The sequence below is a fragment of the Zootoca vivipara genome, chromosome 5 (genome assembly GCF_963506605.1).
Source record: "Zootoca vivipara chromosome 5, rZooViv1.1, whole genome shotgun sequence".
NCBI lineage: Eukaryota > Metazoa > Chordata > Lepidosauria > Squamata > Lacertidae > Zootoca > Zootoca vivipara.
Window position 1 is genome coordinate 39,310,777 of NC_083280.1, and position 17,810 is coordinate 39,328,586.

Here is a 17,810-nt window from a genome sequence, read left to right on the forward strand (position 1 = left end):
TGCACTGCCTCCCGCGGTTTGGTCAGAGTCATGTTGGTAGCTTCGAGAACACTGTCCAACCATCTCGTCCTCTGTCGTCCCCTTCTTCTTGTGCCCTCCATCTTTCCCAACATCAGGGTCTTTTCGAGGGAGTCTTCTCTTCTCATGAGGTGGCCAAAGTATTGGAGCCTCAGCTTCAGGATCTGTCCTTCCAGGGAGCACTCAGGGCTGATTTCCTTCAGAATGGATAGGTTTGATCTTCATGCAGTCCATGGGACTCTCAAGAGTCTCCTCCAGCACCATAATTCAAAAGCATCAATTCTTCGGCAATCAGCCTTCTTTATGGTCCAGCTCTCATTTCCATACATTTCTACTGGGAAAACCATAGCTTTAACTATACGGACCTTTGTTGGCAAGGTAATGTCTCTGCTTTTTAAGATGCTGTCTAGGTTTGTCATTGCTTTTCTCCCAAGAAGCAGGCGTCTTTTAATTTCATGACTGCTGTCACCATCTGCAGTGATCACGGAACCCAAGAAAGTAAAATCTCTCACTGCCTCCATTTCTTCCCCTTCTATTTGCCAGGAGGTGATGGGACCAGTGGCCATGATCTTAGGGTTTTTTTTTTTTGATGTTGAGCTTCAGACCATATTTGCGCTCTCCTCTTTCACCCTCATTAAAAGGTTCTTTAATTCCTCCTCACTTTCTGCCATCAAGGTTGTGTCATCTGCATATCTGAGGTTGTTGATATTTCTTCCGGCAATCTTAATTCCGGCTTGGGATTCATCCAGTCCAGCCTTTTGCATGATGAATTCTGCATATAAGTTAAATAAGCAGGGAGACAATATACAGCCTTGTCGTACTCCTTTCCCAATTTTGAACCAATCAGTTATTCCGTATCCAGTTCTAACTGTAGCTTCTTGTCCCACATAGAGATTTCTCAGGAGACAGATGAGGTGATCAGGCACTCCCATTTCTTTAAGAGCTTGCCATAGTTTGCTGTCGTCGACACAGTCAAAGGCTTTTGCATAGTCAATGAAGCAGTAGTAGATGTTTTTCTGGAACTCTCTAGCTTTCTCCATAATCCAGCGCATGTTTGCAATTTGGTCTCTAGTTCCTCTGCCCCATCAAAATCCAGCTTGTACTTCTGGGAGTTCTCTGTCCACATACTGCTTAAGCCTGCCTTGTAGAATTTTAAGCATAACCTTGCTAGCGTGTGAAATGAGCACAATTGTGCGGTAGTTGGAGCATTCTTTGGCATTGCCCTTCTTTGGGATTGTGATGTAGACTGATCTTCTCCAATCCTCTGGCCACTGCTGAGTTTTCCAAACTTGCTGGCATATTGAGTGTAGCACCTTAACAGCATCACCTTTCAAAATTTGAAATAGTTCAGCTGGAATATCATCACTTCCACTGGCCTTGTTATTAGCAGTGCTTTCTAAGGCCCATTTGACTTCACTCTCCAGGATGTCTGGCTCAAGGTCAGCAACCACACTACCTGGGGTGTACGAGACCTCCATATCTTTCTGGTATAATTCCTCTGTGTATTTTTGCCACCTCTTCTTGATGTCTTCTGCTTCTGTTAGGTCCTTTCCATTTTTGTCCTTTATTATGGTAATCTTTGTACGAAATGTTGCTTTCTATATACCATCCTTTCCTATACCAATGTCTAAAGAGAAAAAATACCTATGTGCTAAGAAAAAATATAGCTAAGAGCAGGCATAGGCAAACTCAGCCCTCCAGATGTTCTGGGACTACAATTCCCATCATCCCTAGCCAACAGGGCCAGTGGTCAGGGATGATGGGAATTGTAGTCTCAAAACATCTGGAGGGCCGAGTCTGCCTATGCCTGGCTAAGAGCACAGCTAGCAATACATGAAAAATACAGAACACTTATCCTAACTGAAAAGTGAATTTTGCACCCAAAAACTAAAGTGAAGTCCTGATGACCTTCTACAATGGAAAACGGCAATGGAAAACCACCTTTCAGATCAGTACCAATGGAACCTCCTCATTACCGGTGAAGGTTATCTAGTTGGGAAATTTAACAGTGCCCTAACTAAGGTGGGGTCACGAAGAGTCGGACACGACTAAACGACTAAACAACAACAACAACTAAGGTGGGATATATGACTGTGAAAGGAAAACTGTTGAACCCTTTTTCCAAATACTACTTCAACTGAAGAATGGGCATCTTTTTTTTTAATGCCTAGTGAAAGCACTGGGAGTACCAATAAAGCAAAACTGCTTTACACACCTCTAAAGGCACCACAGTGGCATATGCTATCATAGTGGCAGCAACTATGGTTGAGTGAGTATCTTAACAGGGACTAGAAGTAACTACAATTAATAAGCTAGGGAAATGCAAGCATGGATCCACCTAGATAAAGTGGAATTAAGTCACTTTTTCACCTATCACGAGATGGGAAGGAGGTGGGAGGGCTCAAGGACTCTGCCAAATATTGGCGTCCTTCTCTCCCCCACCCCACCCCCCGTACGGCAAGCCAGTGTTCAGCTTTCAGGTTCCATGTCAAATTACTCTTGCAGCCCACTTGGTATGAAAAATTGGACCACCCTGCATTACAGTACTGTTTTTTCAGAGAAAAACAATGTTTTTAATTATTTTTAACTGCCAACCCTGTCTTTTAAGTCATTCCAAAAGATGTGTTTACATTAGAGGGGTGAGATATGATTTGATAAATTGTTGTTGTTATTCTCAAGATCCCAGAAGGCTACAAACCACTTCACAATACAAAAAACAAGGTCCTTGCACTTCGTCAGAATTGACAGTACAATTGAAAGCAAAGATAAATTCTAATTTTAACTTTTATTGCAGTAAATATATAGTGATCTGCTGACTATCGGCAACTGTCAACTTGTGTTCATTTTTCCAGAGCCCCAAAATTCAAGAGAGCAGGCTACGCTATTCTGATTTCGTAAAATAAATGTGATACATACCTTCTTCACCTTGGACGGGTTCTTCAAGCAGCAATTCTGTCATGCATTCCCAGTCTTTTAACAATTCTTGGGAGCTCTCCCATAAACTGTCCACCAAGTAAGCTGCGTGTTCATGCAACTAGAAATAACGAATAATAATTGACCAGAAGGTCTCTCAGACACATATACCAATCAATATCTGTCAGTAGTACTCTATAAGAATGTAAGTGGTGCAATACAGTAATTAAGAATATGGACATTATAATTCTACCCTGCTGTAGCTGATGCAACATGGCTGGCCAATAGGGAGTTTGATATCACTGCTTGTAAAAGCCCTGTCCCTGGGTCTTGTGAAGCATTAAGGATGCCTGACTGTTATGAATTAATGTATTAATTTTTTTGCTTCAGTTAATTCATAGAAATCATGTGGCAGAATGACAGTCATGTATTATGTATTACATTTTCATAAACTGATGTGATTTAAGCAATCTGTGAGAAACACTTTCTGATTGAAGAAAACATTTGATTCTGTGATAAATTAAAGAAAAATTGAATTTAGTACAATTATGAAGACAAAAAACGAATTAGCCATTCATATATTAGCCATGGTATACTATAAAAGGGACTATGATGTTACTGGAACAGTATATTCAGTTTCAAAATTATTTTTACTTAGCAGATAAAAAAAGATAGCTGTGCTGGCTCATTAGAACAAAATAAAAGAATAGCACCTTTATTAATACATTATTATTATATCCCAACGTATAAGATGACCCCCAACTTTTCCAGTTAAAATATAGAGTTTGGGATATACTCGCCATATAAGAAATACGACCCGGTGTATAAGACGACCCCTGACATTTGAGAAGATTTTCCTGGGTTAAAAAGTAGTCTTATATGCAGGAATATACAGTATGTATAATGCAATGAGCAAGCTTTCAGCTTTCAGTTGCACAGAATTATGCAAGGGCAATGATTTTTTAAAAAATGAAGCAGAAAAAAGTTGTAGCAAGGAACCTGTCTCTTCTGTTCCAAGGGAGAAACAATGCTTGGACTTCTGAGCCATATATGCTAAAATGCTGATAGTGCACATTAAACCATAGTTAAACAATATTTGTAGCTTAACATGAGGTGGGATATCAGCATATCTTAGTGGCAGAACTAAATAAGCAAGTGAGACTCAGAATACTTTTTGAAATTAACAAGTTTATTAGACACAATTTTTGTAAAGAAATAGATTGCAAAATTTAAGGAATTTAAAGCATAATTTTACCTCGCTTTCAAGAAAGAAAAGAACGAGCATTCTAATAAGATTCCCATTTGGACTGTTCCGTCCTCTCCTTTTGGCTAGTGCTTCTTCTGCTTGAGGGTCATGCCGACTAAACAGTCTAGAAACAGAAGATAGTACTTTTCATATTCTGGCTCAGTTTTACAAATAACATTTTGGGCCACTTTTCTGTTAAAATAAAATAAAGTCTTATAGAAAAGAACTTTAACAAATAACCTAAAAGCAAGTAGCATAAAAGTAATTTGGTCATTTAAGCACCATGCCTTTAATGGTAGTTTTCTAGATTCTTCTCAATATTTTGCTATGTTCTTCAGACAAATTAGATAGGCTTACTTTTTGTGAAGGAACTCCCCTGCTGCAACTGCAACAGGCCGATGTGCAGAATACACCAAATGATAAACATTCTCACAGTCTTCATTGGACAAAGCTTCTTCACTTCCACTGGGGGGGAAAAACATACCTCCTGAATCAAACCACTCAGCTACAGCTTTACTATCTACCTAAAATTACATTTGGAACAGATAATATATGAAAACCTAACTAGGTCTCATTCAAAATTCAACCAAGGTTTTTTACATGAATGACATTGGATGCTGAAATACACCATGTAATTTTAAAGCGAACAATTATTTTCCATGTAAAAATTAGTTTTATAGAATACACCAGGTGTATGAGTGTCCGGGAGCCGATTTTCTAGGGCTTCAAGGGGCTGCACTGGGAAGGGAATCAGTTAAAGTTACTTCCTTCATACATTAGCAGCCTTCGGGATTGCCATTTCAGTTCTCCGGACACAGCCTATTGCCTCAAAGTACTTTTATAGAACAGGTGCTTGCTTTCCTAACCAGACATGGCTCCCCTGAAGACAGCATTCTTTATACTCAAAGTGATGTAGAATTTAACTGAAAGTACCTAATTAACTCAGGCGAGTATCCTGCAGGCACTGATTACAAAGGCACTAAGTAATCAAGTGGTATAAATACAGCAATGCCTTGCAGCTGACTGCACAAATGTTCTCCATTGAGAAGTATTTCATCTGAGAGAACATAACACTGCTATCTGTAGTGACTCTTACAAATGCAAAACATCCCTTAAAATTATCGAGTACTTCCATGTATGAAAAAGGTCTGAGCTGTAGCCTGAGGAAGGTGCTTTAATTAATTGCTAAGCATCAGAAAAGGAGAGAATTGTACCTCCCGATGTGCAGAAATGATGACAGCAATTAAATTTGCTATGGTCCCTAAGTACGGTAAGTAATTTTACGTCAAACACAGCATGGAAAACTGATGGAACTGCATCAGGTACACTTTCATTTGTATGATCTCTTTTCACAAACAGGGTGAGCCTGTTGCTTTGAACATTTTGGGCAGAGATACTCAAAGGGCATTTTATGCAATATAAATAAAATTTGAGGATTACTGTAATACAAAAATAGCTATAGTGGAGCATCAATGTGTAAAATTATTATTATTATTATTATTATTATTATTATTATTATTATTAAAATGCACTACCGTGTTTCTCCTAAAATAAGACACGTCTTATATTTATTTTTCTTGCAAAAAAAACACACCACGGCTTATTTTCAGGGGATGTCTTTTTTTTTTTTATTAAGCTCTGTCGGGGCTCGGCACAGCGCGCCGCTGGCTTTGCCGGCTCCCGCTCTGTTGGGGCTTGGCAGGGCGCGCACGCTACTGCTTTTGCCGGCTCCCGCTCAGTTCAGTCGGCAGGGCTCGGCAGTTCAGGGGTCCGCAGTTCAGGGGTCGGCAGGGCGCGCGCGCCGCTGGCTTTGCCGGCTCCCGCTCTGTCGGGGCTTGGCAGGGCGCGCGCGCTACTGCTTTTGCCGGCTCCCACTCAGTTCAGTCGGCAGGGCTCGGCAGTTCAGGGGTCCGCAGGGCGCGCGCGCCGCTGGCTTTGCCGGCTCCTGCTCTGTTGGGGCTTGGCAGGGCGCGCGCGCTACTGCTTTTGCCGGCTGCCGCTCAGTTCAGTCGGCAGGGCTCGGCAGTTCAGGGCTCGGCAGGGCGCGCGCGCTGCTGCCTTTGCCGGCTCCCGCTGGGTCAGGGCTCAGAAAAGCGCGCGCTGCTGCCCTTGCTGGTCCCGCTGGGTCAGGGCTTGGCGCGGTGCGAGCTGCGGATCGCGCAGGGTCCTGCTGGGTTGAGGCTCTGCGTGGCGCGTGCTGCAGCTTCTCCCGGCTCCCGGTCCGTCTGCGCTCCATGTGGCGCACGTTGCGCATCCGCTTCCTGACAGGAAAGGCATCTCCCTTTTCCTGTTCCTTACGGAAGCGCCATCCAGACCTGCTTCATCACGGTAGGGTACCGGTACCCCAACACGTCTTATTTTGGGGGGATGTCTTATATTTTTTGCCGTTAAAAAATCATGCCATGTCTTATTTTTTAGGCCCGTCTTATTTTGGGAGAAACACGGTACTTTACATTACACAATGTAAGTATAATATATTGTTGGCAAATGGAAATTGTATTTCTTTAAAACATACTTACTGAAGTATTAATGTGACTAATCGAATGGCTTCTACAGCAACATCATATTCCTTATCAAGTGTCATTGATACAATGCGATCCTGAGAAAGACAGAACACACATGAATTCAGAAGAAACAGCTGAAGACATTTAAATAGTCTTAACAGGCAAACTTTTCTGTTAAACATGATAAGCTGTTTCCCCTCAAAACACCGTAGGAACAACATGAAAGCATCCTCAGAAAGCTATATATCAAAAGTATTGCATGCAATGCTGTACAAAAAATTGAACAGAAAAGTCATACATGTATGAGGTGGATGTTGAGTTGGGTAGCTGCTAGGCAAGCTGTAAACCCTACTGGGTCCTGTTAGAGCATGTGGACCATAGCAAATTCCTGTTCATAAGCCAATGAAATTTAGTACTTCAAAAAAAAATTGGGGGGGGGGGAAGTAATAAAGTACCAAGTTTGGACTGTAACACACTATGCCATGTACGCTCCATATGAGATTTTAAATTTTAAAAGGCCAGTTGTCTTATAGTGCTCAAAAATGCTCATCTCAGCGACCAGAACAATTTATACAAATGTAAGCTTCATGATACATTTTGTTTGTATATGACTTTAAAAGATTAACTTTTGTGCAGTCATAGTATGTCACACTTACCTTAAATCTATTCGTAAATAGCTCCAATTTGGGGAACAACTCTCTGTTGGTGTACAAACTCTGCAAAGCTTTCAGACACTTCAACCTCACTTCGCCTTGCTAAATAAAAACATATTCAAAAGTATTAAAAGTAATCAAATCCTCAAGAAAACCATGCACCATTGACCTAACCATTCATTTCATATAATACTTATAGAATGAAATTTTTAAACATTAACGATATAGAAAATTGTAAACTTATTTTCTATATTAGTCATCTTTCTACCAAGTACTTGGGATTACTTACAACATTAAAATCACATCTATCCAATAAGATTACAGATTTCATTACAAACAAATTAATTTCCTCCCAGGATAATCGGATTGGCAAAATATATAAATTCCTGCTGCCCTGGAGATTTTATTGAAGTGTGGTGTATAAATCTCTCCAAAAGTAACTATAAACAGCAATTCAATACTATACAGTAACAAGGACTGGAAGGGTAATTCTTTTATTTGGAACTGTGCAGTATCATTTCAACAGCTTGGGTATCACATACCATTCCTAAGTCTTGCCTTCCTGAGGTATTGCTTCCCTCAGCAGCACTATTGGCAATGACATCATTATTGCTATGATTACTGGTCTTTTTAAAAACAGATATGCCATGTTCTCTAACTGAAACAAATATGTACCATCAGGCAAAACTGTTATTATATATTAATTCAAACTCCTACAATATTTTCCCCAAAACAATATTGAAACTTTTGATTATGGCTGAAATACAGAGAAAACTTGGTCCCCTCCGTCCACATTTTAAGACAGACTGTGGCAACTGCAGCCATTGAGCAGAATCAGAACGGCAAGTCTGTCAGTTGATACCATGCTGTTGACAGCCATAGCCATCATTTTAATATAAGGTGTAAAGGTAAAGCGGGCAGCAGCAATTACAGCAACAGTGCAACTTAGTTCCAGATATTTTCATACAACACAGGCGGAGAAACAGTTAACTTTGGATACAGCTGCTAAGTAACCACAGAAACATCCTTTACTGCTTCCAGATTAAAGGGAATCAACAGGGGACTGCTGCAAGATCTACACCTTAAACAACAGAGCATCAGTACCAAGCGATTTAATTATCCTGCTACAACCAGCTCAGGGCATGGGTGCTTGAGCTCTGTAAGGAAGGTGGTATGACTAATCAACCTGGTATTCAAAACTTTGTTCTGTCACTATGCAACTCTCAATTGACATAGGGGTTACGTTCCAAGGCACTGCACATTTATGAGAAATCACATATATTTGAAACACCATTGAAAAAGCCTGGAAACACCTGTTCTGCCCCCACCACTCTTTAAGACATTTTTGGGTCACTTCCAGGTTCAGTGTGATGCATGTGTGTGTGGTAACGCACATATCTGACATGCCTAAAGTGGTTGCTGCCTGTAATCTAGTTCCAAACATGGATCAACATCCTCAGGTTGTCATTAGCCAACAGGTTAATGTTGCTGGCCAATAATGCAGACAGAATATGCATGTTGGCAAGAGCCTCAGTTTTTAGAAGCATTGCCAGTGTTTTGGGGATTGCTGCTATAATTCCAGATATAAAGAACTGTGCTAATGAACTGCAGACTATAAACCAAGACAACACATAATGTCATCGATCTGGCACTACTGTTTTTTTTCTTTAACAGGTTAATACTTAACAACTTCCATTACTTCACAGTTGTGAAAACTGATCCATATAAGTTAATAGAACCAGTCATAAGGGGGAAATTTGAACTACCGTAGCCTAAATTGGAACATAAATTCCATCACTATCACTACATTTATTTCTGACAATTATGAAAATTCCACATATATATATTTCATTTTAAGTAGCTTCTTTCATGCTGACCATAACAAGGCTTCACACCTTTTCAAGAGATGAGAGAAAGTAATATGAAGAAAGACACTTATGAATAATGCTATACATAAATAAATCAGGAAAATCAGGTACAATTGAATATAATTTAACTATCAATATAGCTAGAAAGAAATATGAAGAATGCAGAATTTTCTTTTGTGTTTAAACAAGAACATAGCACATGAAAAGAACATGCTTCCGGAGATCTATGCTAGCGCATGTAAAACTTACTCTGTCATGAAGCGTCCAACCAACATATTTTAAATAACTATCATTCAGGAAGGCATCACTGTACATTTTCATCCATACTCCGATTTCTTCAATACAAACAGCTCTAATCTCAGCAATAGCATCACTGTGAAAAAAGGCGAGAAAGTAATTTGTCTCCCTGCTTCTTCTCTGTGTGTGTACATATATAGAGAGCAAATTTTCATCATTTTGCACAATGTTAACCTTCTCTAATCTCACAATTTTGCCCCTGAAATCATTCTGCTCTTTAACCCTTGCTGCTCTTCATGCTGAAAACTGTCTCCCCTAAGACTTCAATAATGCCATTTCTTACTTTTCACAATCTAACTTTTCCATGAATCCTTTCGCCTGATCCCTTCGTCTCCATATTCCATTATAACTAAGCCTGTGTGTGCATAACTGAAATTATATTCTTCCTTCACTTATTTACCCTTCATTCATCTCTGTCCTCTTCCTCTATTGTCTCCCAAGTCAGATTTTAATCCTATAGGGGCAGGGACCTATTATCTTATATTCTGAACCTTATATGCAAAGTGTATCAATAATGCAACTATGCAAAATCCATAATTAATAAAAATTATTCAATGTTCAGCCCATAGCAATTTACAATTACATACTTTCATAAAATCTACATTTATGTATTAACAAGCTTTAGATGTGTTTACCATTTTTTTGTCAGAAAAGCCATTTTTACTGCAGAATGCATTCATAAATTTTAAGCAAAAAGAGAAACTTGACATCTTTTACTACTACCCACATCTAAGAATGCACTTGTTCTACTTACCGATATCTATGGACAAATATACCCTTGAAAATAGAATTCATCATATTTTCAATTTCATCCTGATTTTCTTGCAGCTGAAACGCAAATTAAGGTTACCTATTAATTTCAGATTAATAACATAATCATTTACAATAGAAAATTGGTTCCTAGATGTATTCTTTTTCTGAATATCTGAACTGGGGACCCCCTTGTCTAATGAAACCTATATCATGGGCCTGACTCAAGTAACATCTGGCCTGAAGCACGTGGTAGATCATATTCATGACTTTGTCTTCTATTTCGGGTAAGAGGATGATTTGTGAGTGGGGAAAATCAGGTGGGTCCTCTGTCATTTACAAATCACTACATGCTTACGGTTATGGTAGAAGCAGTCTCAGTGCTCTGCAGAGATGGGAGGACCTTTTAAATTAGTTTATCAAAGCAGGCTTCTGAATTTGGTTTCCCAATATTTTCCTGGAGACTTTCCTGTTGAACTGGATCAGTGCTCCTATTGATATCCTATTTGATCTCTTGAACATTGATATGACCCAAGCTATGTATCAGGAATGAGGAACCTCCAGTTCACGGGCCAGTCTTGGCCCATCAAGGGGTCCAATATGTCCTACAAGGCCTTTTCCCCATAACCATGCCCACCTGCTGACATCACTCGTGACATCAGTTGTTGGGTGAGAGTACAGGGTTAACTTACACATTGGCTGTGCACCTGCACAGCCAAAGCAGCAGGATTTAATCTCTGCTCATCAGCTGATGAGTGAAGATTAAATCCTGCTCAGTTCAAACAAGTGCTGCAAGGGCTGTCTGAAAGCTCCCTGCTTCTTTCATGCTGCTAGTCTTGTGCCTGCTCCTTAAGTTATCTTGTTTGCTCCCTTGAGAGGACTAGGTCAGCCCAGCAGCGGAGCAGGGAGCATGTGAGTATAATTTCTATTTCTTGTCCACGGCATTAAAAAATGACGTGTTCCCACTCAGTGCTAATTTGTGAAGTGAGCTGATTAAAAAAACCATTTGTTCTGTTACTATTCAATAGTTCATTCAAGCATTCTGCCAAAAGAGCAGGATGTATGGAAAAATTAATTTGGTGCTCCATGCTGATGACTTACATGCACTGCTCACATGAATTGATACACAATGCAAATGTGTCAGATACTTCCTCACAAGTCTAATCCATTGCAACAATTTTTCTCCTTTCTGTGCATGGAATCCTTTTCAGAGGAGTTTAATATAATAAAACTTCTTCAACTAGCTTTCTGGAAAACATACTCACAAGGAGAAAAGTGTTGGTCTATTGACTTACCTCTTTTCGTTTCTGAAGGAGAAGCTCCAGTCTTTCATTGGCTCTTTTACCAATCATTTTGTTTCTCTCAGCTTCATACTGCCTCTGTGTATTATCCTGATGAATACTCAGGTTTAAGGCAACATTCACAAGAGCAGTCATAAGCTTCATAGCTAGAAAGAATGTACAATAAAAAGGGCAGCTATTTTAGTCCCTGAAACCAGATGGAAATTGCTTGTATTTGCTTGGTTTCCATGCTTAAAATAACTTAATTTTTCAAAAATAAAAACAAAGACTACCATATATAGCTTCTTCCAGTCTCCACTCAAAGACTTCTTTCAATCTCATCAAAGTACTGTAAGTGAAATCTACCTTATATATATCTGACCTTCTTTCCATAGACAATAGCAGACCTGTTTTACATTCTAGACAAATAGCTCCTAAATTTCAAAATCTATGGCTGAATTAATTGCTGGTGGTTATAAGGAAGAAGTAGGTATACACTCTGAGCCCATGTGCTCCATCCCCCCTTTCCTTCATGTGGCAAAAGAGTCTAGAAACACATACTTTACTTATTATTGACAAACCACAGCTTGAGGTTGCAACCAAACATGTTGGAACTGGTTTGCTCAAACCATTTATTTGCATATAAATGTGGCAAGCTGATTTAAATATTTGGGATCCTGGTTTGTGGGTAAAGGCAAACTAGGGTTTACTGATAAAGAAACAGAATCTTCTAATCTCCTGCCTTTGCCTGAAGAGTAAGTAATGGGTGTAGGAGTCTGAGACATATGCCCCCAAAACACTCTTTGTCATTACATTCAAATTCCACCTCAATCTCCAAGTGGTAGTAAATTGTCTGGTAAAACAAAGGACCTGAAAGTGAACACATACTAGAAATGGGGCAATGTCTGATCATAGAACAAGTTTTTTCTCCCACCTCAGTGTTGTCCCTGCCATTTCCTTTCTCCCATAGTGAGTGAAGAAAGTCAGTGGCTCCAACTGAATGTAGAAAACAATTGCTAAAAAATGACCAGCTCATATATCAGTACTGTCTTCATTATGGTTATAGTCTTTTATTATTTATTTAAAGTGCTTATATACTGCCTTTCATCTCTGTGCTCCCAAGGCAGCTTACAAAACATAATTAGCTTCATATACATAAAAGGATAAGTTAGCTTCTTATGCATAGGAGCATTATACTTTCCTTTAAGATGTACCTACCAGCAAGCGTACTGGTATGCCTAAAAGCTCGGACCTGTGAATCTGACAAACCAGTCAGAAGAGAGATCACTGTGTCCATCATATATTCATCATAAATGATGCTGTACTGACATTGTCGTATTAGAACTCCTATGAATTCACAAAAATTTGATCGAAATTTTTTCCACTGTGGCCCAGGCATCGTAAGTGGGTAATCACCACTGTCCTGAAGAAAGACAAAATGCACATACTATATTTAACACAAGTTTAGATTTCAGCAGTCTCATCTTTTACATACAACTACTATACTGAGAGAATGCTATGTGTAAAAAACCTATTTTAAGGGGAAAGAGCACATTCCACTCACATTGTATCAAGACAAAAACAAAGGTTTATGGATTAGAAAACTTTCAACATGGAGGATGGTTGAGCCAAATTAGAATAAGTTGGCTCTTCCTGTCATTGGCTCTGGTTCCACCTACTTCTGGTCTCCCTGCCTTCTACTCTATTGGTCACAATGGGCACCAGTCACAACTTGGGTGCTCTTTGATCCACCATTATCATTAGAGGCTCAAGTAGTGATAGTGTCAGAAAGTACCTTTTACTAAGGCTGGTATCCTAGCTGCAATCCTATTTTGAGGTGGATAACCTAATAGCAGTGATCCACGCTCTGACAATCTCCCATTTTTTAATTTCTGCAATACATTGTGTGTGGGGGGGGGGGGTTGTGCCTCTGAAGATGATCTAGCAACTTCAGCTGATGCAAAATCCAGCAAGAATGTTAATTGGGAAATGGTGTTATGAACACTTCACACTGACCTATTTTACTTGCACTGGTTTCCAATTCATTTTTGCACCCAATTCAAGGTTCTGGTTTGGGTCTATGAAGCTCTACAAGGTTTGGAACCTCAATACTTATCCAAATGCTTCTTCCTAGACAATACCTGTGCCTGAAATCATCTACAGAAAACCCTCTCTGTGTGCCCTCTCAATCTGGAGCTTGGAGGGTAGACACAACAGAAGCCCTATCCTGGAGAACTCTTGGCACACTTTTACCTACAGCTCAAAATATTTCAGAACGTTTAATACTATACCTCATCAAATTCTTCCGTCATTTTCCTGATTATTTCTGCATTCTGCATGTTCCTAAACATCTCAATCCTTACAGTGCCTGTAATAAAATGAATAAGTATAACATACATATTTTACTCCACTTAAAAGTTTTTCCTATTTTGCATATCTTGATATTCTGAACTACCTATTAAAGAACATTATGGCAAAATGAGGAGCCACATCAAATCTCATTGTACTGATTATGTCTGGAAGCCAGCAATAAAACTTGTGTATAATAGGAAATATAAGTGCAGCCTTTTCACCAGTGAAACAGTAAGAGAGGACTTGTGTCTGTTTCTGAGGATTGGCTGTTCCTCTTCTCTACTAAGAATACTGAAGCTTATGAAACAACCTGATTATACAAGACTACTTTAATGTGCTCTATCTCGGCCTGCCTTTAAAGAAGCTTTAGCTGGTACTTGGCTGCCATAGATGCTTTTTGGGGCCGAGAAGCCAGAGCATATAATATCTATATTGTACCAGCTGCATTAAGTTACCTGTTGGTTTTGAGGCCCAATTTAAAGTGCTAGTGCGGACTTCTAACATTCTAAATAGCTTGAGATCAAGTTATGCTAAGGACTATCTGCATCCATATAAACTTGCCCTTAATACTGCCTCCAGATACCCCGATTAAGGGCCTGTCATTAAAGACCTCCTTATTTAAAGCTGCTTTTCAACTAATATTTGATTACTCTGAATCTGTTTTAAACTGCTGCAGTTCTAAAGTTCTATTTGAAGCTGCTTGATTTAAAATGTTGATGTTTTAATGTTTAAGAACATAAGAAAAGCCCTGTTAGATCAGGCCAAAAGCTCATCTCAAGCTCAACCTAATGCTCTTACAGTGGCCAACCGCATGGCTATGGGAAGTCCTCAAGCAAGACCTGGACGCAATAGTACTCTCCCCATTTGTGATTCCAGCAACTGGTATTGAGAAGCACCCTTCCTCCAACAGTGAAAACAGAATATACCCCTCATTGCTATGGTCCACTGATAACCTTATCCTCCATGAATTTGTCTAGTCCTCTTTTAAATTCAAGTTGGTGGCCATCACTGTATCTTGTGGGAGCAAATTTCAAAGGTGCACTGTGTGAAGAAGTACTGTCATTAATCTTCCAACATTCAGCATCATTGGATGTCCCCACATTCCAGTATGAGAAAAGCTTCTTCCTATCTAGTTTCTTCAAACCATGCATAATCTTAACACCTCTATCATATCCTCCCTTAGTTGCCTTTTCCCCCTAAACTGTTGTTGTTGTTTAGTTGTTTAGTCGTGTCCGACTCTTCGTGACCCCATGGACCAGAGCACGCCAGGCACTCCTGTCTTCCACTGCCTCCCGCAGTTTGGTCAGACTCATGTTTGTAGTTTCGAGAACACTGTCCAACCATCTCATCCTCTGTCGTCCCCTTCTCCTTGTGCCATTAATCTTTCCCAACATCAGGGTCTTTTCCAGGGAGTCTTCTCTGCTCATGAGGTGGCCAAAGTACTGGAGCCTCAGCTTCAGGATCTGCCCTTCCAGTGAGCACTCAGGGCTGATTTCCTTCAGAATGGATAGGTTTGATCTTCATGCAGTCCATGGGACTCTCAAGAGTCTCCTCCAGCACCATACTTCAAAAGCATCAATTCTTCGGCGAATAGCCTTCTTCATGGTCCAGCTCTCACTTCCATACATTTCTACTGGGAAAACCATAGCTTTAACTATACGGACCTTTGTCGGCAAGGTGATGTCTCTGCTTTTTAAGATGCTGTCTAGGTTTGTCATTGCTTTTCTCCCAAGAAGCAGGCATCTTTTAATTTCGTGACTGCTGTCACTATCTGTAGTGATCATGGAACCCAAGAAAGTAAAAAGCCTCAAATCTTGTAACCTTTCCTCATAGGAGAACTACTCCAATCCCTTGATAATTTTATGCCCTTTTCTGAACACTTTCCAGCTCTACCACATTCTTTTTGATTTGAGACAATGAGAAATGTACACAATATTCCAAGTATTGTCTCACAATAATTTGTATAATGGCATTATGATACTGGCAGTTTTATTTTCAGTTCCTGTTCTGTTTAATAATGATTCATGAATGGAATGGAATAAAAATAATAATTAGCCCCAACATGCAATTCACCTTTTTCACAGCTCAGCACACTGGGTTGACGTCTTCATTGAGCTATCCACTACAGTCCCACAGCCTTGTTCCTAGTCAATCACCACTAGTTTAGACGTCATTGGCATATATGTAAAATGCCCCATGTACATCCCCTCAATTTGCACACGGTTAACTGCATTTACCATTTTACTGCCCATTCAACCAGTTTGGAGTTCCTCACAATCACTTTTTGTATCACCTTGAACAATTTGGTGTCATCAAAACTGGGCAACTTTACTGCTCACTCCTAATTCTCTATCATTAATGAATAAGTTAACAAGAGCAACTCTGAATACTGATACTTGGAGGACTCATCTCTACATCTGGGTATAGGGCAGTATATATATTCAATTCAATTCATCATCATCATCATCATCATCATCATCATCACTCTGCTTCATATGCCTTAACCTATTACTGATCCACAAGAGAACATCCTCTCTTTTCCCATGACTAGTGAGCTTACTCATTGGTGAGGGACTTTATCAAGTTTTTTTGAAATGTGACTGGATCACCTCTATCAATATATATGCTTGTTGAGCCTCTCAAAAAATCTTTTTTTGCAGAAGTCCTTGTAGAAGTCAAGCTGGTTCTGCTTCTGCAACTCAATCTTCTACATGCTTGAGACATTAAGCTTGAGACATTAAGCAAATTGACCTGTACTTTTCCAGATCTCTCCTGCATTTCTTTTTTATTGATGTTTCATTGGCCACTTTCCAGTCCTCAATTATAGAAGCGATCTTAGAGATGTTACTTATTTTTGTTAGAAGGTCAGCAATTTCACACTGGGGTTCTTTGAGAACTCTTGGATGGATGCCCAGTGATTTGCCAGTTTTTAATTTGTCAGTAAGTTCCATAGACAGAGCACACAAATCTGATAATCTTCTGAGAAAATATGTACTCAGAAACATATTAATTAAAATAAACTCAGGGGGAATTGAACTTAAGTCCTTAAAATCTTAGGGAGGACCAGAGAGAAAAGCAGTTTACAATGAAAGGCATATTCAATAATGTATCTCTCTTGACCCTGGAAGCTGGAAGCAAATAGTCAAGGAGTATCATCCCAGGCAGTGGATGACAATCATGATGACAGAAAGTTTAGTATCAATCAAGATTTCTGAAGTTACATGTGTAGAAAAATATAGCCAAGTGATGTTACTGTAAAAATGTCTGTCCAAATGCACTAATTTAGCTTCCCACAAAAGAGTTCTACAGACAGAAAAGAGCCAACCAGATTTCTACAGCATCAAAATCTGCCCTAATATAAAGAAAGGAAATGGTCAAGTAACAATCATTTAATAAAACATACATTTTATCCCATCTTTTTTCCTATAACATCAAAAACAAAGGAACATTTCTGTGACCTGACAAGTTAGGACCATCAATGTAAACACACTAGGAAGGTCAGGCCTGTTTAATATAAGTAGTAAGGCATTGGTCACACAAGGCATTTTCTTCATGCAAGCAGTCCCAAGCTTTCCCCAGTATGTGCTTTTTGGACAAATATGAAACCTCTTAATTGGAAGAACCTGGATGTGGATGCTAGCACTGCTCAAGACACAGCCCTAATTAGAATAAATGGAGGGGGGACTTTTCTTGAGCACAATAGTAGTGCACACAAAAGAAAAATGAGTAACTATAAATGCTGAACTTTCTTGATAGGCTCTCACATTTTGTCTGCTTAGAGTTTATTTAATATTAATGATGAAGCCATGGATGGATGGAGAAATCTAGAGACATTCTGAGCTGGCAGAGATAAAGGACTCTGTGTACCTATGAACTGGTCCTCGACCGTAATAATAAATAAATTGAATTGAAAAATTGACTCTGTGTAC

General features: G+C 39.5%; 1 protein-coding gene across 1 annotated transcript in view; it reads right to left on the reverse strand.

The window, feature by feature from the left end:
* The window catches only part of STAG1 (STAG1 cohesin complex component), a 119,661-nt gene that overhangs the window by 32,256 nt on the left and 69,595 nt on the right, over positions 1-17,810 (reverse strand). The window contains exons 6-15 of the mRNA XM_035132395.2: positions 13,821-13,897; positions 12,748-12,952; positions 11,545-11,696; positions 10,254-10,327; positions 9,452-9,575; positions 7,338-7,436; positions 6,697-6,776; positions 4,535-4,642; positions 4,187-4,301; positions 2,935-3,052 (exon numbers count right to left, since the gene is read on the reverse strand). Of these exons, the coding sequence (XP_034988286.1) occupies positions 2,935-3,052; positions 4,187-4,301; positions 4,535-4,642; positions 6,697-6,776; positions 7,338-7,436; positions 9,452-9,575; positions 10,254-10,327; positions 11,545-11,696; positions 12,748-12,952; positions 13,821-13,897 (1,152 nt within the window). The remainder of the gene's footprint in view (positions 1-2,934; positions 3,053-4,186; positions 4,302-4,534; positions 4,643-6,696; positions 6,777-7,337; positions 7,437-9,451; positions 9,576-10,253; positions 10,328-11,544; positions 11,697-12,747; positions 12,953-13,820; positions 13,898-17,810) is intronic.